The sequence below is a fragment of the Phyllostomus hastatus genome, unplaced genomic scaffold (assembly GCF_019186645.2).
Source record: "Phyllostomus hastatus isolate PE091 unplaced genomic scaffold, TTU_PhHast_1.1 phas_scaffold_39, whole genome shotgun sequence".
Taxonomy (NCBI): domain Eukaryota; kingdom Metazoa; phylum Chordata; class Mammalia; order Chiroptera; family Phyllostomidae; genus Phyllostomus; species Phyllostomus hastatus.
Window position 1 is genome coordinate 33,389,092 of NW_025334028.1, and position 27,075 is coordinate 33,416,166.

The window sequence follows — 27,075 nt, forward strand, 5'->3', positions numbered from 1 at the left end:
CTCTCTTTATTATTTGTATATGATGTTTGAACAAAGCCTTTTATTTGAAGCCAAACACAAATCCTTATTTTCTTATTCTACTAAAAGGTTCATTGAACTCACCTTTTTGGGCTTCTTGTATTCAAAATATTATGCACTAATAATTTTCACCTCTGAGGATCATGACCTCTAAGAATATACTCTGCAAGTAAACAGTTTCATTTTTTAACACTGTCCGTTGGGGACAGGAGTGTGAAGGCTGTAGCTCTCACTCCCTTCAGTAGATCTCAGAGGCCAGGACCTACTAGTTCTTCCTTCGCTGAGGTGTTTGGCTATAAGACAAAGGTTGGCAGAAGACCAATGACTGTAGAAAGAATAGGAATTTAACACGCATTCTTCTTTCTCAAGTGTCGAACTGGGACCATAGGGTTGTTGAAACAGCATATTCTATTCTAATAGAACACTCTCAGAACTGGCCCTGAGTCAGTGGAATGGATGGTCGTGGTTTTGGAGTCTGATAATTCTGTGACCAAGGAGCACCGTGGCCACCAAAAACTCCTGTGACCTCATCTGGAGAATGTGGGTTCAGACAGAGGCCCCTTAGTGTACCCCCAAAGCTAAGCCCTGCAATTCCGTTTACAATGGCGCTGGGTGATGGCCATCTCAAATGTTTCCCTGCCATGAAGTCTCTCTCTTTCTCAGAAAAGTGCGCTCACCGAAACGAAAGTAAAACAGAGGCCGGTTTCCCGCGGTGCTGGCCACCCGCTCCCTGCCAGCGGCTTCTCTGATGTCACACACCCCGATGTGGCCGGAGTGTGGCGTTCTCCTCGGGGCGCCTTCACTGTGCTGCAGTCTACACCGGGCCACCGCAGCTCCGTTCGCTGCTGTAACAAGTCGAAAAAAAACTAATTAATTCCAACTTTAGTTTTTTTTTAATTTGTTACAGCGCTGAGCAGAGCTGCCGACCCCATGCAAAGGGACCACGCAACACGGGTGCCACCCAGAGCGCCCAGCCCACACAGTCAGCCATGCTCTTGGCACCACGGCTGGAGAACCATCTTCTGGGAACTGCTTCTGTTTCACTCTTGTTTGGTAAGGCACAGAAATGAGAACCCAACAATGTCAAAAGCCTACAGTCAGCCTGCCAGCCTTCCTCCAAGATGGGGAGAGGCCGCCTATGGAAAGGGACTCACAATAATGGGCCACAGGTCATCACCAGGCAGTACTGCTAGAGGACAAGAGAAAGGAGAAAGGGGGAGGCCACCGTCTACTCATCTGCCCACACATACTCCTAAAGCCTTTCATATGTGGGCATCAGCCAACCAAAAACCTATTTTTTTAATCTACTGGGATAGAACAGGGCTTCTTCCTTTTAAAAGCCAGAAAACAGGAAATCAAGCCTATCGGCTAAATCAGGCTATACAACAGGTCCATCTTCATGTTAACTCTCTTAAGAACCACAGAAAGAGTGGAGGATAGCGGGGACATGTGGTGATGGGCAGAGACATGACTTGGGGAGGTGAACACACAGCACAGTGTACAGACAACGTCTTTTGCAACTGTGCACCTGACACCTGCAATTTTGTTAACCAGTCATCCCAATAAATTCAATAAAAAGGAAAAAAGAATCAAGGAAAGAAAGAAAACACACAAAATCAAAACAAAGATACAATCACAGCAGAAACTAAACACACGAATTAAGTTTCCTGCAATACAAGCTTCAGGAAATGCTCCTAATCATGCTAGCGGAGCATTTGTGGGGGTGTCACAGCCTGGAGATCAGGAGGCACAGAGCTGCGGATCCGTCCATGAAACGCACCTGTTAACTCTTCTCCAGCAGAAGTATCTGGGCCGCTGTAAAACCTTGTTTTAACAGTGAAAACTGTAGAGGTCAGGCAGCACCTTTCTTCCTTGAATACAGCATTACCTGCATTAGCTTTATGTCATTCCCAAAGCTTAGCCACCTCAAGGTCACCCTCAAACCAAACCGAGCTTCATTAGGACTCAAGTGTGAGAGCTTCAGCCTGGCATCATTTTCTGTTTCTTGAAATGGACAGAACCTGGCTCAAGTGCAAAGAGATTCTACAAACCTGGACATCGAGTGAAACAGATTTTGTACTTTTAGAAGAATCCATAATGTTTTGTAATCACATTTCAAAGCAAAACCACCCTTTATGGTTTCATAATCCCAGGCAGGATATTATATCATTTTCTAGGTTTCTAGATTTGTCCTGACCCCCAATGACTTCAGTTGGCTTAATTTAAACTATAAGCATTTTGAAGTAATCAACCATATTACTGCCCCTATAGGTGAAATACTTATTAAATATATTAGGCACACTTGTAACAATATCCTGCGCGTATTCTATATTCATGAAACACACATGCAGTCCTAGAGAAAAATAAAATGTGACGAGTGCCACGTCAGGAGCATGATCTTCGTGCAAATCAGCGACTAAAGAAGGATCTGCGCTCATGTCCTTCTCTTGCATGTTGCAGTTAACTCTTTAAACTGGATGACACATCATCAAAGTTTACGTACTTGGAGGTTGGGGCAGGTAGGCACCAATTAATTTCGACCTCTTCTTTTCATATCCTTTTTGTGTGATGTCACCTATAAGAGAAGGAAAGAAAGGTTCAGAATGGTCCCCAGAGGTAGAGCTGATCACGCAACACAGTCTAAGAAGACATGCAGGCACAACTGTGTTTTCTGTGTGCCTCATGATGAATATTTTAAGAAGAAAACACTTTAGTCATTTGCCTTGACTTTTTCCCTTTGCCTTCAAACAAACAAAAATGCTTGCCCAGCCCTCCTCTTAAGATTTTGGCTCTGATGGGGCCCAGAATTAGATTCTTGCAATCTTATATCTGCCAGTGCAGGAAACCTCCCCAGTCCGCATGGCTCTCATTAACCTAACCAACCACAGATCGTGCAGGTCCGCACCAGTGACAGCTGCCCAAGGCCACCACTGACTATCACCTTCTTCCATTAATGAGATTTTTTTCTAATCAGCATCAGTCCCGAGGACTTGAAACTGCTAGGATATTTTTGAAAATAAGTGATTAGACCTAATGGAACATTAAATAAGACAAAGTTAAAGAACATGGGACCTATGGAAATCCAAAATACGTGAAAAATATACTTATCAGTAAGATGAGAATTAAAATGTGATAGCCAGAGTTTCACATACAGCAGAGCAGGAGCCCTCAGCACCACGCTGACATTCTTCTAAGTGCTGAGGACATGGGACAGAATAACCTTTGTGGCACACAATAGCCTTTCCAAGTATAAGTGCTATTGCACACAAAAATACTGATTTTTCCCTTGAAATTTTTAGAATCTGCTAATTTTTCCTAATATTAGGATCAAACCATCACAACCTGAAGAGCCAAAAACTTGAGCATGAATAATAACACAGTAGGCAAAGGACAAGTTATTATGAGCCACACACAAAGTGGTGAATTTGCTTTCTCTAGTGAGATATGCTCACCAAACCCAATCAGACCACAAAATGCCCTCAGTGTTTAATGTTTGACACATAACTCACAGCTCACTGTAGAGTCTTGTCCACCCCACGAAACACACGACTCATTTTTAAACACAGGGCCATAAATAACAGAAAGATACAGAAAATGCATCCTGTTCTCAGCTGATGAGCATTTTTGATGCCACACCTATGCGAGTGGCCACTGTAGGTTGGCTGATCAGACGAACATGACACGTGACCCTCATCCAAGATCTGCCAGGCTCTGCACCTGTGCCCGCTCACCGCTCAGTGGTGGGGCTGGTCGGTCCTCTTTGGAAAGACCCCATCAAATATTTCAGTTTTTAAAAAATATCCAAAATTTCAGCATCCTCAACACCCACGTGCATGTGCACACTCTGGAATTGCTTTGTGGTTGATCAGGACGAGGCAGTGAGCGAGTACATGGAGATGGGGGTGGAGAAGTGGCTCTCACACCTTACCCTCCCGCTTCACACTTCTCTCTAACCCAGCAATTTCCAACCAGCGTGCCACAAGAATTTTTAAAGCAGACAATACCTGACTATTTAGTCAGGGCCCTGACCTGTTTTCCCTTGGATCATCAAATTTAAAAAAAATGACAATAGCCAACATAACAATAGTTGTTGGTGTCACTGAATCAAAATTATACCTATCTTTTTGGTCAGATCAGCAAATATATATTTTTGGTGTGCCACAGAATTTTAGTAATTAGTTTATGTGTGCCATGAGATGAAAAAAGTTGAAAATCGCTGCTCTAGCTAACTGCTCTTTGTGTAATGTTGCAAGAAAGAGCAAAACATCTGCTTTTGAGAAAACATGATAAAATAACCTGCCGAAAGAGGCACTTTCTGCTCTTTGACAGCAAAGCAGGAACAGCCTCCCAGGGCGTCCATCCTCTCAGCCCCCGGGGGACCCCTGAGCAGGCAGCTGCCCCCTCCTCCCGAACATTTCCACTGTCCTTCACCACGTGTTTTCCCAGACCAGTCTTCGGACAGAACGAAACTATCAGGAAGCTAGTTTCCACGCTAATTGTACTCTCCCTTAATCCACTTTGGCTTCAGCTCAGCATTTGACAAATTCAAAACCAGCCAGCTATTGCAACCCAGGGGACACCTGGATGAAACAAAAGCAAGGGCCAGGAAAAGGAACATGGGAGCGAGAGTATCAGAGGAGTCACCACCATCAACTAGCACATACTGGCTTCCCAAGAAGCTCCCTGTGTACTACTTGTTTACCAGGGTGCCCATTCCCAGCCAGGGCCACTGGCTGGCTGTTCAACACTTGGCAACTCACAGCATCTTTGCTGGTATACCCAAAACTCCGCTCGAGGTTTAAAAAGCACTCGGATGAACATTTAAGTATAAGCAGGGTTCACAGGAAATACACTTTACTCTGTCTTTAAATTCTTACTTTGAAAAACTCCAATTTTTAAGACCTTAAGCATAAAGGAAAATAAGCACTTTCCCCAAGAATCCATGACCCCTCTTAAAAGGGAAGGTGTCAGTGTGGTCCTGTCCTACAGGTCCTAAATAACCTCTTTTAATTCTTGTAACAACTGAAATTAAGGAAAGAAACTGAGGCACAACAGTACTTCTGTTTCTGGCTCAGAGCTCTAGATCTAAAAAGAAAACAAATCTTGTCCAAATCTAATACTTTCCCCATTGAAATCACACTCAGAATCTGCCACTTGGACTAACACCAATGTGGTCAGTCAGCATTCTCTGGATGTCCTGCCCAGCCCCAGCCACCCAGGACATCCTCCTCTCAGGGACCACCTTGCACCCACTGCCTGCCATCACCCTCCAAAGCCTGGCCCAGCTCTGCAACACCCCAACGTGAGGGCTCCTGCTGCACAGAATTTTGCGCAAGTCACGGTGCTGCTCTCCCCATGAGGCTTGGTGACCACCAATGGTTTGTTTTGGTTTCAACAATAAGCGAGTGGCTCTCATCCTCAAAACCAGGTTGTGATGCCTTTATGGGTCAGTGTCCTCCAGGCCAAGTCCTGACCCCTGGTGTTTCACAAATCAGGACTGCATGTTGAAGGGTTCAGTCATACAAGTGAGCAGCAGACACAAGTGTCAGAGTGACTTCAAATAAATGACTGGACCGAGGTTGCATTTGTAATCACGGTGGACACAGGGTGATTGTTTAACTGCTTAGTGACCATGAGGTAAAGGACAGAGTGGAAAATCAATAACAATTCCATTATTAAAGTGTGTAATACAACCAACAGCTTAACTTGTGTGTTGCCCAGAAGGATCCAGCACCTGTGACAAGGGGCCAGGTTCACTCAGGTCCCTAAGCATCAGCGCTAAACATCCTTGCTACACACTGTCTTTCTCAGGGAGAAAGTGCAGGCATTTTTAAGTCTGGAACCACTTTAGCATCTGGTAGTCAGAGATCCAACAGATCCTCAGACAGACTCACTGCAAATTATGGAAGCAAACTTTCTAGTAAAGGCATTTATGCCCATTGTTCCGAAGCAGCCTATGAGGTTTTTGTGCTAATACAATACAGATAAATAAGAGAGATAGATGATAGCTATAGTGAGATGATAGGTAAATAGTAGATGACTGATACAAAGAACAGATGATTAATAGATGGCATATAGATAGTGATAGGTAAACAATAGGTAGATATAGATAGGTAAGTAAGATACAGGTAGATAATAGATAATGGATTGAAATTAGACAGAAGCTGGCTGGGTTCTCACACAATTCCACCCACTAGAATGCCTCTCTGGTTTCTGTCCAAGGTTGACCTACACCCACTGCCACAGTATCACCTGGTTCCTCCTTCACTTTGCATCAGTTCAGGCTGAAAGATCAATTGGCTACACCTCCCCTCTCCTCACCTTGAATCTGTAACAAACACAGTCTTCAGCATAAAACTTTGGAAATTTGGGGTGGAAAGGCTACTACAGAGGACCCACTGCTCCATGTCACATCCCTAAACAAGGTTTCATTTGACATCTATCATCCTACAAGGAACAACCTATGGTTTACAGCCAGTTAATTAGTATTTTCTCAGCCTGGAGCTAAAAGATCATCATCAATGAGAAGTACAGCTCATCCCCACCCATGACACATTTACAGAATTTTGTTCCTTGAAAAGTAGCTACTAGAAGGCAGGATCTACACTTGATTATTCTCCATATAAAATTCCAAAGAGTATATTTTCCATGCTTGAATACTAAAAATAATAATTTATTAACTTCATTTTCATTTATTTTTTTACTTTGGGGGGGGGTGGAGAAAAAGGGAGAGAAACACTGATCAACTGCCTTCCATACATGCCCCAACTGGGGACCGAATCAGCAACCCAGGCATGCGACCTGATGGGGTATTGAACCTGCAACCTTTCAGTTTGTGGGATGATGCCCAACCAACTGGGCCTCACCGGCCGGGGCTCCCTTTTCATTTTAGTAATAAGAAGGTATAACAGAAAAGTAAATGAAAAAAATCACTGGTAATCCCAGTGAGGAGAAAATTAAAGTGATCCTTTGAAGTACTTTCCACTTACAAAAAGTGTAATTTGTTATCCTTAAAAAAGTTTCATAAGACTTTAAATTCCAGCAGTAGAAATAAAGTTGTCATGTGTTCTGTTTACAAAGAAAGAGTTACAGACAAGTCATAAATTCAACATGAAAATGCAAGTAAAGCAAAACCACCAGTAAATGGTTAAATCATACTCAGAGACAGAAAAGACAATTCTTACTTCCCTCTCCAAATGGCATTCTTTTTCTCACCTACACTGTAGACCAGAGTTTCAGAGCAAAGCCTGAGTCTGAGAAAAGTGAGGGGACAGCTGGGCCCACGAATCCAAGAGTGAAGGTGACCCCGTGGCTCCCCCGTTTTCCCACCTCAGCCTCACTCTGGCAAACCCAACCCAGCGAGGCTTGTGCGGAGCCAGCGGACCTGCACTGTGGCCAGGACAGGAGACACAGAGCCCTGTGTGCTCCAGGAAACAAAGAGTGCCCCGTCACGAACGTATGAGCCGCAGCCAAAACAGGATCAATTCAGAGTAAACAGACTGGCTTAACGGTGATGGTTCCCATTCTTGTGTCAGGAGTTATTTTATTATTTAATGCTGGAACAAGTGTTTCATATAACAAAGCAATCATTTCCATGTTTGGAATTTTATGGCCGTCAGGAACCTTCATGGCATTTCTTTCCTACACTGATGGCTTTATAAGGCTTAGGGACACCCTTGCAGACATTCTCCCTCTTGACCCTCTGCTGGAAGCACGACTGTCAGCTCTGCAGGGACCTCTCTTTGTGCAGAGACACACTGTTGTATACAGGCAAGTACCCATCTGTCTAAGGGAGCAGGAGCAGGTGGACCAGGGACCTCTATTCCCAAACCCCCACCACCCTGAGCACAAGCCAGGGGCCTCACAAGGGCAGCTGATTTCTCAGGGTCTCACTTTTCTCAATGATAAAACATTAATAACATACTTACAACATTCTACTACAGTTAAAAAATCACATACCCAGAAAGTAAAATGTTTCAAGAGGCATGAAGCAGTTGCAACAACCCAGTAAGCACTTGCCAGCATCTATTACATGTTCAAAGGTGTGATCGACTCTAAGGAGCACGCAAGTATAGCTCTGGCCTCCAAGCTGGGCAGGAAGACACACAAGAGCAGCCTTGCGTGCGGGCCAGCAAGTCCTGTGCAGTCAGAAGCTGGAAGGGACTATGGCAATGCACCCTCCAGAGAGGTGAGGCCAAAGACAGATTACAGAAGCTTCACAAATCCTGAGGAAAGTCATCCATCTGCTTCTCTTTCATCTCGTCACGGACGCCGATGCCAACAGCTCTCTGTTCATGATCCAAACAGCTGCTCTGCCCCCAGCTCTCCAGTCCCGGCCACCCGTGCTTCCTCCGCATGCAGCCCTCTGATCCGTCACTGAGAGGATGGCATGACCTCCTGCCTGGAGTCTGTCGAAGGCAGCTCCGCACTCTAGGACTGAGAGCAAACTCACCAGAGGGCCACAAGTCCTTCCTGAGCCTGGCCCCCTTGTGCCAATGTGCACATCACTTCACGGTGACTGTGCTTCTCTTTGTTACTATGCGTATTGCTGTACTCACTGCTCATTAGTTCACGTCATATTTCCAATGTAAAATTTAAAAATTTATGTTCCATGAGAATATTTTAAGGTAGTCAGGATAAGCATAAAACCTGCACTAGTGTTATAAAACCAACAAGGCTTATTCTAAGACTTAGTATGAAGGGGGAAAATTCTCAAGACCCACATATTAACATGACTGGGTTTTTATATATATGTAAATGACAAAAAAGACCCTCCTTAAAACATTTAGTTAATGGCATCGTCAGGAAGATAAAACATATTTTAAATGTGTCAACATATTAAAATTATAATTCTAGCCAGTAAGTTCCTGGATACTACCACTTAAGACTTTATCTTTAAAAAAAATAGTAAATGTCCCCTGTGGCTTTTCACTTTGGTATATCAAAAACTCCAATTGCATGAGGCTTTAAAGAAAATAGCCTGCCTGGAGTCCACTCTCTTCGGAATCACAGGAGGGCAAGAGCCAACCTCCATCTACCCACAGCCAAACTTGAAAAGCTGCTGATGTTAAAGGAAAACTACTCGCAGCACAGGAGTCCTGGGGCCCGAACTGTGCTGAAGATCTTAAAAATGAGCATTCCAATAGAGGTTTCTAAAGTTTCAAAATGCTGGAGAGTGTGCTGTGTAGGTGACAGAGAAAGGTCTGTAAGTTCTCCTGCTGCCGGGCATCCCCCCACCCAGAGTCCCAACAGGATCAGGGCCCAGCAGGCGGCACCCACCTGGGGCTCTCCCCCCAAACCCTGAGACACCCTGCCAGCAGTCAGCCCTGCTCACCAGTCCGGAAAATTTAAATAGGCCAGTTTCAGGCAAATTGTTATAATCAACTGCTAAAAACTCTTTAAGCCAGCAAGTATAACTATTTTCTAGGATTCACATATCCCTCCCCATTTTTGTCAAAACAGAAAAAGGAAAGAAAAACACTCTTAGGAAGACAGTTCTTGAGAAGTCCACACATATATGATACAAAACTATTTCCATGATGGTGGCTCTTCTCTGTGCAAGAAAGTCTGTTTTACTGGATGTTGTATCTGTTCCTTGATGGGAAGGGTTGGGAAGAGGTGGGAAGGGGTGATTAACAGATCTTTCATTATTTCTACCTAGAAATTCAGAAGCTCAGAAGGGACCAGGGTCCCGACAAGCTCAGCCCTTTCTCATCCAAACCTCACAAGTCTTGTGAGCCTCTTGCCCTCCTCCCTGAAAGCTCCCCGTGAAGACAAACAGGGAGAGACCATCAGACCTTGTACTGTGCATTGAGAGGGGAACAGAAGCACAAAACGTAAGGAAGGGACACTGATTTTCTACAGTGAGCCAGGATCTCCCTGGACACCTTACACATAAAAACACCATTTAAATTGTAGAGATCCATCATCATCACCCCCTCATTTCCCACAACAAGTGACAGTCCCAGCAAGACTAAGACACTCATCCATGGGCCCAACTGAAAGCATCATCCAGAACTATTGGTACCAGCACTGCGACTTTCCTGCCATTCCACAATGGGACTGTCTACATGTCACACTGCGGGAATGTCGAAGCCAGTTGTGGAAGAGGAAGAAGGACAAATTGCACAAAAAAAAATGTCTATGTCAGTCCTGGGATCCAGACAGTCTTGTGGTGCAGCCTGGGGCAAGTAAGCAGACAGGATGGTCTCCACAGGCGTGGGGAAAGGAAGGGTGCAAGGGGCAAACCACTAGTGACTGTTATGAAGTGGGTCCCACAGAAGGGACTTCTGTTCTCCTGAGCAGGGCCATGAGGCAGAATCAGAGGGAGAAATGAGAAATTGGCCGAGTTTATCAAAGGCTTAACCACTATGACACCAGAGGAAGTAGGCAGCAGAGTAAACACAAGAGGCCCCTCCAGTGCAAAGACCTAAACACGAAAAGTGTGTCCCTATAAACAGAGCTCAAGATTGACTATACACTTGTCAGCTTTAGGAAGGTGCTAACCTGGCAAGGACCTAACACCATGAAAGCCCCAATTTTCTAAAAATAGTATAAGCAATTAGATTCCTATGTTAGAAGCACACTCTCACTTACCAAGAGTTTGATTTTACAATAAATGTTTTCAGAATCATCTAAGTCAGGGACTTAAGAGCCTTCAGCAGCTATGGCCCTTTGATTGGCTCTTTCTATTCCAGCACCAGTGAGTCAAAGGACTCATGAGTCTGCCTTGTCTTCCACCCTCAGAGAAGCTCAGAGGGATTCTGTGAGCAATTCACCACGCCTGTGCCTGAGAACCCCAGGGCTATGCAGGAACAGACATTCCTAGCAAAGCCCCCAAGGATGGGCAGTTTCTTGCAACCCCACCATCTATTTTATTACTGTTTTTCATTTTAGCCAGTCCAGTAGGTAAGTAGTGATATCTCACAATGGTTTTAATTTGCTTTTCTCTAATTCCTAATAATGTTGACCCCATTTTCACATGTTTATTTTCCATTGGCATCCTATTTGTTGAAATGTCTGTTCATGTCCTTAGCCAATTTTCCAATTGGATTTTTGGTAGCTTTGTTGCGTTCTTAGAGTTCTTTGTTTATTTTGGACAGTCCTTTGTAGAATACTTGAGTTGCAAATATGCTCCCAATGTGTAGCTTGTCTTTTTATCATCCTTTTACAGGTTTTTTTCACAGAGCAAAAGTTTTTAATTTTGATGAAGTCCAATTTATCAATTTCTCCCTTCTATAGGTGGTTACTTGGTACCATGGGCCAGGCTTGGCCTCTCTCACATATGAACAGCACAAACACTGCCATTCCTGCTTCTGCAAGTCCCCAGGTGGCTCTCTGTAGTGGTCTTGTTAGGAATGTACTTTCTGTCCATCAAAGGCTGCTTGAATTACATTTTATTTACCTGAAATTCAATTTCTGCTATGTCTCAGCTAAATAAAATTCTTCAGGGAAGAAAGCAGAATACCTTCAGACTTGCAGCGCTCATCTTGCCCCGGTTCCACCATATTGAACCTTCCACGAGCACCAGTGCTAGCTCGCACTTGACCCCAGGGACAGCTGAAGCCTGAAAAAATGTCTCCTAGGTAACAGCATAAAGGACACTCAGAGCATTTGTTGAACCCTACTGCCTAATAGTTAACAAAAATTTTAAAACTCTGTAACTGCTTCAGTTTTCCTCTATGGTATTATTTATTTGCAAACTGATATTTCTTACCAATGTTACTTTAGTTTACAAAGAACCGTTGACTGTATTGAGAATGACTTTCTGCTTTTAGTTTTGATTATTCTCAACCGCCTGTTCAGGGAAGGCACCACTTCTGAAAAATTTAGTCTGAATTAATTTTTCTTCTAAGCAGATCCTCCTCCACTGTCTTGATTCCTTCTGAATGGACTAAGATGGCTCGCTCACCAGAAACACTGCCTGACCCTCTCAGGGCTAGCTCGCCAGATGCTGCCGTACACTTCACTGCTGGTTTGCTTGCCGCCAGCACTGATACCATGAACCGAAAGCACTCACATCCTTTATCTATGTCCTTTTTTAAACTGTTGGGCTTTACTGATAACTTTTCCGAAGGATACCCGGAATGTCCAGTTGTCATTTGTCAAATTGTTAATGCTATCCTACAGAACTCGTTGCTACATTAACCCCTCAAACTTTGTAACAGCCTAAGTGCTGACTCAGGAACCTGACATCATCGTGGTTGGAGAGAAGTGGGTGGACCCCAACTCCAAACTGACCAGCTCTTGCTCAGGTGGGATCCTGAGGCAAACAGGACCACTGAGAGTAACTTTACAATTAGAGAATAAAACTGGGGGCCCCTCAGCAAGCGTAGGCCACCTACAATTCTTTACACAAGATTTGGGCTGTGTCTGGCCCTCTTTAGCATCTCCACATACTGGAGACACCCCGGGTAGCACACGTTACCTCCCCTCACAAATCACCTCTCTGAGGGGAGGCTGTCAGGATCAAAGGCAAGCTCACAGTTCACTCACTGAGCCCTGCCCTGCCTGCCCCACCAGCAGGGCCCGGAGGGGCTGAAGACCTCAGGGATGCTAGTGAGCACCCAGCCTGCCACTGGCAGGGTGACATGGTGGGAACATGGGTGACATGGCCCAGTGTTCCTCCCTTGAAACAAGAAGCCACCTTTACCTCTTCTATCAGATGGAATAAAACCCTTCATCACAGGATCAGTCTGACCTTATAGAATCCAGAATCTCAAGAGGACACTGCAGCTAAATACTGAATCAAACCTGAAATGGCTACAGTAACACTCAGCTCTGACTCAGCCCTTGTGGAATAAACTCCATGCTCCTACCGAAACTTTACCTCAAAATTTCCAAATGTCATAGAAAAATCCTGAATTTACTTTCTGATTTATTCATTCATCCAAAAAATTTATTAATACCTACTGTGTGACAGATGATTGGTAAAGGGTAGCAAATGCAACACACACATGTTTGCTGGATGAAAGATTAAATAACAGTTATAGTTTCATTTTTAAAACTTTTTCAAAGGTAGAAATAAAGTGGTGATAAGTTAACAATTCCATGACTTTCTTAAATTCTCCCATCTGGGCCAGTAATGGAAAATAAAAATGAAAACAAAGGTCTTATTAGGAAATAATAATGACTAAATATTGCCTCCCTCTTATAGGTTTCAAAATACAGAATATGCCAGAAATTGATGGCATTTTTATACACCAATAATGAACCATCAGAAAGGGAAACTAAGAAAACAAGCCCATATACAATTGCACACACACAAAAAAATACCTAGACGTAAATTTAACCAAGGAGGTAAGAGACCTGTTCTCGAAAAATTGTAAGACACTGAAGAAGGAAACTGAAGATACAAATAAATAGAAACATATTCCATTCTCATGGATAGGAAGACTTAACATAATTGAAATGTCCATATTTCCCAAAGTAATCAACAGATTCAGTGCAATTCCAATCAAAATACCAATAGTATTTCTCATAGGACTTGAACAAATAATCCAAAAATTTATATGGAACCACAAAACCTCAAAGAGCCACAGCAATCTTAAGAGAGAACAGAGTTGGAGGTACTGGGCTACCTAATCAAACTATACAAGGCGACAGTAATCAAAACAGCCTGACAGTGGCATAAAAACAGATATATTAATCAATCAAACAGACCACAGAGCCAAGAAACAAACCCACATCTTTATGGTCAATTAACATATGCCAAAGGAGGTAAGAACATACAAGGGAATAAAGATGATGTGTTCAAAAATGGTGTCAGGAAAATTGAACAGATACATGCAAAAAAAAAATTAAATTAGACCACCTTGTTATACCATATATAAGAATAAACTAAAAATGAATTCAAGATCTAAATGTAAGACCATAAAACTCCTAGAAGAAAACATAGGCAATAAAATCTCTGATGTTTCTCACAGCAATATTTTTTTCTCATATATCCCCACAAGCAAGGGAAACCCAAGAAAAAATTTAAAAATGGGGCTACATTGACTTCCAGCCAAGATGGAGACATAGGTAGACACATTGTGCCTCCTTGCACAACCAAGATAGGGACAATAACAATTTAGAAACAGGATAACAACCAGAACCGACAAAAAATTCAACTGTATGGAAGTTGGACAACCAAGAAGTTAAAATAGACCTGTTCATCCAGACTGGTAGGAGGGGCAGAGTCGGGCAGCCAGGTGTGGGTCGTGGCACAGAGAGCAGAAAGCGTTGGGACCGGGCATGCTAAACCACAGTGGGTGGACCCTGAGCACGCAAGCGGCAGCTGGCAGACCCCGGCCAAGGGGTGGCAATCAGCAGACCCAGCGAGGCGGGGATTGTGGAGCAAGGCAGTGCACACAACCTAGGATCACAGCACTGGGAAATAGAGCCTCAAGACACTGATTGAAAACACGTGTGGGGGTTGAGGTGCAGGCAGAGACTCCCAGCCTCACAGGAGAGAACCTTGGAAAGTCCTTGGGGGTGCACAAGCCCACCCACATGGGAATTGGCACCAGAGGGGCCCAGTGTGCTCAGGGGAAGCAGTGGAAGGGACTGAAGTTCGATGGAGAGCAGAACAAATGCCATTGTTCCCTCTCAGACCCCGCCCCCACATACAATGTCTCAACCCAGCAACTGGGGTGCCCCACCCTGGTGAACACCTATGGCTCTGCCCCTCATACCTAACAGGTGCAACCAGACAAAAGGAAAAAAAAAGATATCTCAAACAGACTTGAAAGCCCCACCATCAGTATTTTTAAGCCACCGAGAGATAGCCAACCTGTCAGATGCACAGTTCAAAGCACTGGTGATCAGGATGCTCACAGAATTGGTTGATTTTGGTCACAAATTAGATGAAAAAATGAAGGCTACAACAAGTGAAATGAAGAAAAATGCAAAGGGAACCAATAGTGATGGAATGAAAGCTGGGTCTCACATCAATGGAGTGGACCAGAAGGAAGAAAAAAACATACAATCAGAAAAGAACAAAGAAGTAAGAATTCAAAGAAATGAGGAGAGGCTTGGGAACCTCCAGGACATCTTTAGATGATCCAACATCCAAATTATAGGGGTACCAGAAGGAGAAGAGGAAGAGCAACAAGTGGAAAACTTATCTGAACAAATAATAAAGGAAACTTTCCCCAATCTGGCAAAGGAAATAGACTTCCAGGAAGTCCAGGAAGCTCAGAGAGTCTCAAAGAAGTTGGACCCAAGGAGGAACACACCAAGGCACATCATAATTACATTAGCCAAGATTAAAATGAAGGAGAGAATCCTAGAAGCAGCAAGAGATAAGGAGACAGTAACCTACAAAGGAGTTCCCATCAGACTGTCAGCTGATTTCTCAAAAGAGACTTTACAGGCAAGAAGGGATGGAAAGAAGTATTCCAAGTCATGAAAGGCAAGGACCTACTTCCAAGATTGCTCTATCCAGCAAAGCTTTCATTTAGAATGGAAGGGTAGATAAAGTGCATCTCAGATAAGGCCAATTTAAAGGAGTTCACCATCACCAGGCCCTTATTATATGAAGTGCTAAAGGGACTTATTTAAGAAAAAGAAGATAAAAAGCGTACAGTAAAATGACAGCAAACTCACAATTATTAACAACCACACCTAAAACTAAAACAAAAAGAAACTAAGACCCAAACAACTAGAACAGGAACAGAACTACAGAAACGGAGATCACATGGAGGGTTAGCAACAGGGGAGTGGGAGGAGGAGAGAGGGGGGAAAGGTACAGAGAATAAGTAGCACAGATGGTAGGTAGAAAATAAACAGGGGGAGGGCAAGAATAGTATGGGAAATGTAGAAGCTAAAGAACTTATGACACATGGACATGAACTAAAGGGGGGGATATGGGTGGAGGGGAATGAAGGGGGGTAATGGGACAACTGTAATAGCATAACCAATAAAGTATATTTTAAAAAATGGGGCTACAGTAAACTAAAAAATGTCTGCAGAGTAAAGGGAATTATCAACAAAACAAAAAGGCAGCCTACTGAATAAGAGGAGATATATGACAATGATGCAATCAATATGGGGTTAATATCCAAAATTCATAAAGAACTTACACAATTGAACATCAAAAAAACAAACAATCCTATTAAAAAATGGGCAGAGGAACTAAACTGACACTTCTCTCCTGTAAAGAGGACATACAGATGGCCAATAGACATATGAAAAGATGCTCAGTGTCACTCATTATCATAGAAATGCAAATTAAAACCATGTGAGATGTCACCTCACACCTATCAGAATGGCTGTCATCGCCAAATCAGCAAATGACAGTGTTGGTGAGGATGTAGAGAAAAGGGAACCTTCATGCACTATTGGTGAGAATGTGGATTGATGCAGCCACTGTGGAAAACAATATGGGTCCCCCATAAACTAAAAATGGAAAAGCCTTATGACCCAGCAATTTCATTTTTGGGTATATGAGTATATCTGAAGAAACCCAAAACACTAATTTGAAAGAATCTGTGCATCCCTGTGTTCACTGCAGCATTATTTACAATAGTCAAGCTATGAAAGCAGCCGAAGTGCCCATTAACAGCGACTGGATAAAAAAGATGTGGTACATATATACAGTGGAATATTGTTCTGCTGTAAAAAAGAGTGAGATCTTATCATTTGCAGAAGCATGGATGGACTTAGAGCAGGGGTGTCAAACTCATTTTCACTGGTGACCACATAAGCCTTGTGGCTGCCTTCAAAGGGCTGAATGTAATGTTAAGCCTGTATAAATGTAACTACTCCTTAACTAGGGGCAAGGAGGTCAGCACTGCCACTGGGTAGAAACAAGGTGTGGGCCGGATAAAACAAAGTGGAGGGCCGGATTCGGCTCTTGGGCCTCATGTTTTCCACCTGTGACTTAGAGGGTATTATGTTAAATGAAACGAATCAGTCAGAGAAAGACAAATACTATATGATTTCACTTGTATGTGCAATCTAAAGCCAAAATAAATGAACAAACATATGGAGACAGACTCACAGCTACGGAGAACAGACTGGTGGTTGCCAGAGGGGTGGGGAAGTAGGGGAACTCGGTGAAAAAGGTGAAGGAATTAAGAAGTACAAATTGGTAGTTAAAAAATAGTCACAGATATGTAAAGTACAGCATAGGAAACATAGTCAATAATATTGTAGTAACTGTGTATAGTGCCAGAGGGCTCTAGAAATATCAGGGGTTGGGCGCAAACACTTTGTAAAGTATATAATTGTCTAACTACTATGCTGTACACCTGAAACTAATAGAAAATCATATTGACTTTAAATCATAATTAAAATTTTTAAAAAAATAAATAACCTCTTAAGCTAGTAAAGACAAAATTCTTAATATTAAAAAGACATAGACTCCTGGCTGGATGGCTCAGTTGGTTGGAGCATCATCCCGTACACACACACAAAAAAGGTTGCAGGTTCAATTCCCAGTCAGGGCACACACCTAGGTTGTGGGTTCGGCCCCTAGTCGGGGTGCATACAGGAGGCAACCAATCAATGTTTCTCTCATATAGATGGATATCTGTCTGTCTCTCTCTTCCCTCCCCCTTCCTCTCTCTCAAAATCATAAACATATCCTCAGGTTAAAATTAAAAAAAGAGATATTGAATATGCTAAAAATTTTATCTTCAAATTACACACACACACACACACACACACACACACACACACACACAGCTTTCTAAAATAATGACTCAGTCTTGAAAAGGCTTGAAATTAATTTAAAGGGTTTTTGGACTTTGGGGATGAGGGGTGGGACAAAGAGTAAATTATTTAGCAGAAGACATGTGCGATACGTTAGTTATTCTGGGTAAGTTACTACAATTGTTATTTCTCTTTGTGAGACCAATGAGGTGCAGAAATTCTGCCAGCAAACTCTGAGGTTCTGTGCACAAAGTCACTTGTGAAGTTAAATATATCTTGAACTATTAGGAATAAAACATCTGGATGACCCTGGCACCTCATGTCTGTGTGACAAAATTTTGATGAATCCACTTGATTAAATAATACAAACCCAAACAGTACAAACTTAACTTATGGAAAATCATGCTTTCTAAACATTTTTGCTCAACTTTGATCAAGTGGTAATTATTCATAATACATTATGAATTATTTGCCTATTCGAAAGGCAAATAATACAGAATAACCTATATAATCCTGCATCCACTGATTCATTCTTAGAGGAAAAAGAAGGTGGAAACAAAAACTTCTGCTTTATTGTCAGAATTTATGGATCTCTGCTGGATAGGCAAGTACATGTGCATTTACAGGTAACTTTTTATCTTTACTAGGTAACAATACATTGGAACTGTATGCCCGTAATAGAGGAAAGTTGAGCACTAGAATCAGAAAATAGAAAAAAAGTGACTTCCATTTTAAAATAAGAAAACATAATAAGTAATTGAAACCTTAATCAATGTGAGAAAAAAAAAGCACTGAAAATGTGGTCCTGTTGTTCACTAGCTTGCAGAGCTAAGCAGTTCAGGTACGCCAAGGGCCCAGGGTGAAAAAGCACAAATGAGAGTGAACTTATCCTTAACTCAGCAAATAAGCCAGTGCCTTAAAACATGCACAGCATTCATCATTCAACAGGTCTTGCCTCCCGCACACCAGGCACTGCACTGGTGACTCAGCCATATCATAACACAAACCCTGAAACATGGTTTTCAGGGCACTTAAATTTGAATTCCCACCTTAGTTTTTACATCATCAACAAACCTACATGTCACCATCTCTCTGAGAAGCTCAGCTACTTTCATTTAAGGTCCAGGCACAGAGTGTGAACTTACGAAACAAATGCAGGAAATAAACCTGCAGGAATTTTCATCTTGATCACTAGCTAAACTGAGATTTGTATGAACTACATGAAACTACCAGGAGCTCTCAAAACAAAGTAAAAAGAATCATCAACTGAACAAAAAAGAGGCATTAAAGGTTTATATTTGGGAAGAAGAAAGGTCTCAAACCAAAAATCTAAGCTTCTACTTTAAGAAAATAGAGAAAGAAAAGGAAAGTAAATTCATAGCAAATGAAAAGAAAGAAAAAAAGAGCAAAAAGAAAATGAAAACAGGAAAAAAGAGCAAAATCAGTCAAACCAAAAACCTACACAAAAAATACCAAGGAAAATATAAAATTAACTCCTGCCTCTAATACTGACTCTAGCAAGATTATAACACACAAAGTCAAATCACATTAATGTATTATAGCAGTGAATGCTTGGCACTAAAACTTTTAAAGTGATATAATTTAAACTAGCTATATGAAAAATACTTGAATATAAATCTAACAAAACTTGCAAACATGTAGGGTCTATGTGCCGAAAAACCACAAAATGCTGATGAAAAAAATCAAAGATCCATACAAATTAAGAGACATGCCATGTACATGGAATGGAAAACAACATAAGGTGTCAGTCCCCTGCAAATGATAGATTGAACACGACTCCAATTAAAATCCTAGCAGAATTCTTTGTCGAGAGAGACAAGCTAATTCTAAAAGCTGTGAAAAGTCGAGGGAAGTAGAATAGCTAATGAAACTTGATAAAGGAGAATAAAGTTGGACAAATCACACTGATGGATTTAAGATTTACCACAAAACCAAAACAATAATCAAAACAATGTGGTAGTGGTGAAGGATAGAGCCCAGAAATAGACCCGCATGACAGGGCTGATTTTTTTTTTTACAGTGGCGCAAAATAAATTAAATGGAAAAAGGACAGTCTTTTCAACATGGTGCTGGAATAACTAGACATCTATTTGAAAAAAAAAAACCAAAACTGTGAAATTATAAACACAGAATTCTCAAGACTTGGGTTAGACAAAGACTTTTTAGGCATGACACAAAGCATAAAGCATTAAAATTATAATAAATTAAAAAATTTGTTCTGAAAAAGGTATTCTTAAGAAACTAAAAGTTAGTCACTAGAAAAAAAATATTTTCAAACTATATCTGACAAAGGACTAACAACATCCTGATTAAAACATTGCCAAAGGCCTAGCTGGTGCAGCTCAGTGGATTGAGCATGAGCTGCAAACCAAAGGGTTTCTGGTTCAATTCCCAGTCAGGGCACATGCCTGGGTTGCAGGCCAGGTCTCCAGTGGGGGCCACGTGAGAGGCAAGCACACATTGATGTTACTCTCTCCCTCCCTTCCCCTTTCTCTAAAAATAAATAAATTTTTTAAAAATTTAAAAAATGGCAAAGACTTGAACAGAAACTTTAATAAAGTGTATTAACAGCTTGCAAATAAGCACAATAAAATTCACAAAACAGACACCAAAAAGAAAGTCAACTTTACTGTTAATTTTAAAAGCAAATGAAACTACTATTATGGAAAAATAGAAATGGCATCATGCGCTACAAAGTCATATATTTTACAAATTGGCAAAAACCATGGAGGGATCACATGCCTCCTTCATGCAGAGCATCACTTGAGTACGCCGGAGGAGACAGTATCCACAGTCATCGCTTAGAAAGACAATGGTTTATGTATAAAAGAAAATAATTTCAGTGAAACTCAGAAACAGTTCTCCAGCACCTATCCTACTGTTGAACTGAAAATTGGGTTACCTTTTGATGGACCTTTACACAGAAAATTAGGTTGCAATTTTAACACATTTTCTATTTTAAGAAGACTCTTTTTGTTAGTTATTCCTCCTATGGTTTTCATAAAGATTTTCACACACCTGATAAACTGCAGCCTGTCACAGACTCTGGATAAACTCATATGGACTTTGCCTACAGTTCCCCATCACTTTAATTTCTATTCCAAGTCAAAAGATACATTCTCATCATGGTCACTTCACCCAGGAGTTCAAACCCCAGCTTCCTGATCACACCTGGCTGAGAAAGTCAACTCAGCTCAATTTTCACATGGCAGATAAAACTGGTTTAGCTGTGTGAATGGAGAGACAATTACCCAGGAGGACCCTTCATCTCCTGAAAGGGTAGAGACGATGCACCAGGCCTGGACCCAGAGCTAGCCTGGGCAAAGTACGAGAGAGCAGCAGAGAACATAGACCCCAGGCCCACAATGCATGAATTATCATCAAGTCACTGATGGGCAGAAAGCTCCATGGAAAATAAGAGGAACCACACTCAAACTGCATAGGGGAAAGCAATCCTCAGGAGGGTCATTGTTCCCATACCCAAGATGACACATTCTCTGAAGTCAGAGCTGCATTCAAACGTCCCCAGACACAGAACAGCATCTTGTTAAGGCCAAGCAGTTCTAGGCGTGAGCCTCCTTGAGGCTCTGGGTGAGAATACAGGACACGACCCTGAATCATTCTGCAACGTTTCCATCAGCACCATTCACTGCAGGACTGAATCAATAAAAGGTTTAGAGGAAAACACCCTGAAAACTCTGTGATCTAAATTATAGATAAAGGAGTGAGATTTTTTTCCCCTGGCATTTTGTGTTCTCTCACTCTGAAACTAAATAATTTAGTATATCTTCCTTTTTTAGGAAGAAAGCTTATATAAAAGACTGAGTAACAGAAAAATGACAGCTAGTCTGGTTCTTTTCAGCTTCATACTAAAAAGCAGGAAACAAACCAAAACTACTAAAGTATCAGTTTATATTTGCATTGTCCCCTTTTTTGTGTTCTTAACACTCAGAGCCACTTTTACACAGTAAGTCCTCACTTAACATTGCTGACAGGTTCTTGGAAACTACAACTTTAAGAGAAATGACATATAAGGAAACCCTAGGAGAATTGATATAAACAAGAGTTAAGTTTTTAACGGCATATTTCTGGTCACAGAAACATCACTCAATTTCCAAAGACCTGAAAGACTTCTAATATTAAACAGTGAAATAAATGTGAGTTATATAGTCACTTAAGAAAAATTAATAAAAATGAGTAAGAATGATTTACCAGCCTGCTTATCCCAGTCCATGGTCATGGGTGGCTGGAGCCTCCCCTGACAGTTCCGGGCACAAGGCTGGACCTACCGTGGACAAGATACCCTCCACCACAGGGCCACTCACTCCCGTACCCACATTCTGATGGGGACAGTGCAGACACACCATTCACCTCACGTGCACATCTCTGAGATGTGGGAGGAAGTCAGAGGCCCGCAAGAAACCCATGTAGACATGGGAAGAACGTGCAAACTCCACCCAGACAGTGGCCCTGCCAGGAAGCAATTTTTCTTCTCATCAACATCCTAATGAAACAAAGTTGAACAAAATGACTTTATTCAAGGACCTATGGCATATTCTTTTTTGAACTCATGTGAATGATTGGTGCTGGGCTTCATAAACTCATCCATCCATCATTTAATGAGTGATTTGAGAGGTGAGGATTAAAGCAGTGCTTTTTGCCCCAGGAGAGGGGTTCTGGTGGAACGGGCACACAGGCCTCCCTGAACCTGTGTTTACCCTGGGGAAAAAAGAGATCTGTGCTGAACAGAGAACTGGTGAAGTGGTTAGGAGTGTTCTGAGGAGCAATTTCAATTAGGAACTTTTAAAGGAAATGACGAACAGTTTGCACCTCGTAAATAAGGTGTTAATAACACGCCATCAATTCTTCCATCCCTTCTCAAGAGTATTCTTCTGAGTGTATGTTTTGTGATATAGTCTTTCCTGTAAGTCAGCCCAGTAAGTGTACGACTGGCTGCCCGCTGAGCAACGTGAGCAACCAAGGAACAGACAAGGTTACGTAAGATAACTGTGCTATTCACTCAGCTTTTATTGAATGCAGGTTCACTCAAAGTAGAACATCAACATACAATAATGTCCTACTCACATTTATAACAATCTAGGAGGAATATAACACACACACACACACACACACACAGCAATCAATGGGGGATAATAAATGCAAGTTCCAGGCTCTCAGCAAACAGGTCCAGGAGATAGCACAGTGGGCAAGGGAGCTGTCCGTGTCTTGAAGGAAGAGCTGGTCTCATGGATCAGAAAGGGTACGGTCTTGATCCAGCAGGGCAGAGCCTCCGCTGGCTGACGCCAAGGGAGATCAGGGTGGCATAGAGCAGCTCTCTGGTGTGTGGAGCTCGCTGTCTCAGCAGTGGTCTGGAGCCTGCCTCAGCTATACCTTGAGGGTGGTGGACTCCATCCCTCTGGGCCTCTTGAGGAGTGTCTTGGCACCCCTGATGGCAAGTGGGGAATTTCCCCAGCAACCTATCTGTGGGTGTTCCCGCTCTGCAGACACGGCTGTCCTGATCATGTGTGTAGGTATCTTAGGTGTGTCTCCTTGCCAGATGTATCTGTCAAGACTTAGGCAGTTTCATTCTTGAACCGAAGTGTCGTGGCTGACTGGCAGCCATCTTGGTTGACATGAGTGATGCCATTATGTTTTATATACTTGATCCTACCTCAACCAGACCAATGCCATTTTATTGGTACTGCTCTCCTCAAGCATGAAGCCACAAACACAGGAGCTGAGGAGTTCCAGTGAGGGACAGAATGTAAGCATCTGGGGCATGGCAGAACTGTCCCCTGGGAGTGGTCAGGGCCGGCTCCTCCTCCTCCCTCCATGAACCCCCCCCCCCCCGGCCCAGAGAACACATATCATGCTTTCCTGTCTCTGCTGGGCACCACAACAACAGTAAGTGTGCTTCATATACTCCTTCACGTGACACCCAGCCCACCAAGAACCTAGCAGTGGCAACCACTTTTGAGAGTAACAAGGACTGATGGGCACATCTTTTCAGTGAAAAGCAAGGGAGCCAAGGAAACCACGGAGGTTTAAAGTAGCACCTACAACAGTGACTGTGTTGGCGTGAGGAAATTAGGAACACAGGTAAAAAAACTTCTAAAGGGACCTGGCAGCTTTACACTTTCTGTGTGGTAAGAACTACTGGAATATTCTTATTCTAGAGCTAACCCTGTGCAGATTTCAGTGCACTCCCACACACATCATCTTTGAAGATACATTTAAATAAAGTCACAAAATGTATTCAGTGTCCCAACTACTCACTGGGACGTCCATTGCAGGGAGAGTTATGGACAACACCAGGCAGTACCCAAACCTCCTTTACCCCCTGAGTGCAGGGTTTCAGCATTAACCTAACAACTGAAAAGGTGTGAAAGTTACAAAAAGCAGATACGCTCACTGAAGCTCAAAGAAACCAGAGCAGAAATCATTTTATTGTCCCCATCTTTGCGCACAGCAGAGTCTTATCAAATTTGCTACTAAAGTTAAAAAAAGCTTAAAGTCCTGAGGGGAAAACTCTGTGTGTGTGTGTGTGTGTGTGTGTGTGTGTGTACATCTCTGTGTGCGAGTGTGCATGGGTATGTATGCATATGTATTTGTGCAATTAAGTTAAAAAGCCTTTTTAGAAAGTGATTCTCTTTGGATGGTATATTTATTAACTTACTGGCATCTTACAGGAAAAGGCACTGATGAAATACAGTAACACTGTTACACCCTCTAATGAAACATCTATTACAAACTCAGTCTCATGGAAAAACCAGGCTGACGGGCACTTGAGCAGCAGTTCCCAGGAGCCGGTAACTCCATGAGAAAAGGGAGAAAATAGTGACAATCTTAACTCACACTCCAAAAGCATTAAAACACCTCATTAACCCAGCCCACGATGACTGCCGTGTGAACGACAGGTAACTGGGGGAAGTGGTGCTTCGGGATACGAGAAGGATGAGTTCTCTAACACCTGACTGGTCGCCCCACACGCACCGCCTGTGCTCAGTCACTGAGGCACCTGCCTGGGAGACCGTCGCAATGCTCCAGCTCACCACGCCCCTGGAAGAACTCATAAACACAAGCATCACTATTTAAAAACACATTGGACAGCATTATATGAACGAGTAAATTCAAAACAAGTTTAAGAAGAACACAGTGACACTAAATTCTGGATGTCTGACACTTGCGAGCCCAGCACCTCTGGGCACAAGGACTGCTCACCCCATCTCTAGGGTCAAACTTTGACTGGCTGTTCGTGTTTCCAAGGGGAAAGCAACATGTCCCAGGAGGTGGACTGTGTGAGGTTGTCAGTGGTGAGAACCAGGACAGGAAAACAAGTGGAGAAAAGTGTCTATAAAGAGAACTGAATGTGAAATTATTTAAAATGTCCAAAAAAAAAAAGAGAAAGAAGCAATAGAGAAGGCAAAAGACAAGAAATAGAGAAGAGACCAGAGAGATGCAGAAAAGGAGAAGCAGGTCTGGAGGAGGAAGGGCACTTGTGGAATGTCAGGTTTCTGCTTCCTGTTGGTTTCAGGAAAACCTCCTCAGAGTTCTTGGTTCTCCTCCTCCTGAGAAGTTTCAGCAGCATTAAAGAAACAGGAGGTAAGCACAGCTTCCAACTCCAGAAAGGAACCTGATGTAGGGAAAACAGACCCAGAGGGTCACTGCTACTGGCAGGGCACAAATGAAGACTCCTTGGAAAGTAAAAGAATCTCAGTTCTTTCCCCAACCCTAACAGCTATCACAGTGAAGGTGACAGAGACATGAAGTGTCCTCACAGTTTTCAGTTTTGTGGACAATTTACAGAACCACCAAACCTCCCCAGTGACCAGCTAGCCACAAACCTGATGATCTCTCTCCTTCCAGCATGGCTGAACTATGGTTCCAGCTTCTTCAGGTGTGGCCATGAGACAACTTACCATGACAGGACAGGTGGTAACGTCACGATGCCAGCCCCATTCTGTCCTTCCCTGCGCTGGCTGAATGCAGAGACACCAGGAGGGTAGAGGACGAAACTATAGGCTCTTTGTAGAGGGTTAGCCTCTATAAAGCAAAGCTTTCCCCTGGAGTGCCTGCTGACCCTCGGTTTTCTGTCTTAATCATTTGCAAAGGAAAGGCACACCAAGCCAAGAAATATTTTAACTTTAAAAAGTGTTGGTGTGTTACCAAGCTTTTAACACTAAAGGCTGCTACGTCAGTGCCGAAATTACCACTATGCACGCAATTACATTGCAAATGTGTTAACACATTCATCTTCCCAGCAGCTCTGTGCAGCAGGCACCACTACCATCTCCATTTTATGGGTAAGAAGACCAGGGCTCAGTTTGAGAGCAGACTTTCATTCACCAGTGTGTTCCCAAAACAAACACTCGATAAATACTGACTAAATGAATGGGTGCTGGACATGGGTAATGATTAGCCTCAACATTTGTTGAGCCTGGTGGTGGTGACCATTACGGCCCCACTGAATGGGGGGCCGGCACCCTTCGTGTGCTCCCTGAATTCGACAACACCCTGTACAGTCGGAGTTGTCGATCCACATCATGGGAAACTGAGGCTCAGAGTGTGGACCTGACCATAATCAACCAACCACCAGTGAGGGTCTCCATCCAGAGCTCAGTTCCGCACAGGCCGTGGTGGGCGCCAGGGGAACCTGCTTGGCTACTCATGCATTGGCTCTGGGCTACCCTTAACAGGAAGTGGTCCCTACCACCGCAGGGGCAATACTGTGAAATGAACCATCTTCCTAAACACCGTCAATAGTCTGCTACTCCTCTGTTTTAGCTCTATGGGTGAAAGCCATCTTCAGTGGTGACTCTGAAGCCCCACTACATACAAAGCCCCATGCCCACTCTCCCTGACCCTCATCTTCCCACAGACCTCAATGAGCTGCCCTCACTTCTGACTGATCCCACAGAGAACATTTGGAAAGTCCTATACATTCTCCCACTAAATTCATACCCACCATCTCCTTTATTGTTTAAATGTAACTTCTCAAAAATTACTGTGAATGACGTCCATACCTGTGGACTCAACAGTGTGGTATGAGTGGGGAAGAAGGGCAGTGGGAATTGGAACCAAGCCCTGTCCTGGGCCCTACTAAGTGACCACATGACTCTAATCTGTGTCTCTGTCCTTCTCCTGCCCACAAGCTGACTGCCAAACTCCATGGTCGGTGTGCCTGGCTCTCTCCAGCCCTAGGCTGTGCTGACTTCCAGTCCCCTGTCAGTCCACTGTCCGGCCTGCACCTAGAGCACTGTCCTCGTCGGAAGGCATACAATTGCATGACAGACTCATTCACTTTCTGCTGCTCTGATTTCATCAGGAAAACTGTGATTCCTGAGTAATATTTTCATGAGTCTTGACTTCCTCTGCTTAGAGAAAAAACAAATTTCCTCC

General features: G+C 43.0%; 1 protein-coding gene across 13 annotated transcripts in view; it reads right to left on the reverse strand.

Annotated features, from left to right (window-relative positions):
• Window positions 1-27,075, reverse strand: part of DIP2C (disco interacting protein 2 homolog C) — a 446,223-nt gene that overhangs the window by 217,716 nt on the left and 201,432 nt on the right. For 7 of the 13 annotated variants that reach the window (XM_045820049.1, XM_045820039.1, XM_045820037.1 and 4 more), the window contains 2 exons: window positions 2,522-2,593; window positions 696-863 (listed from right to left, as the gene is read on the reverse strand). In XM_045820049.1, coding sequence (XP_045676005.1) covers window positions 696-863; window positions 2,522-2,593 — 240 coding nt within the window. The remainder of the gene's footprint in view (window positions 1-695; window positions 864-2,521; window positions 2,594-27,075) is intronic. The other 6 variants (XM_045820044.1, XM_045820040.1, XM_045820046.1 and 3 more) reach the window with 1 other exon arrangement.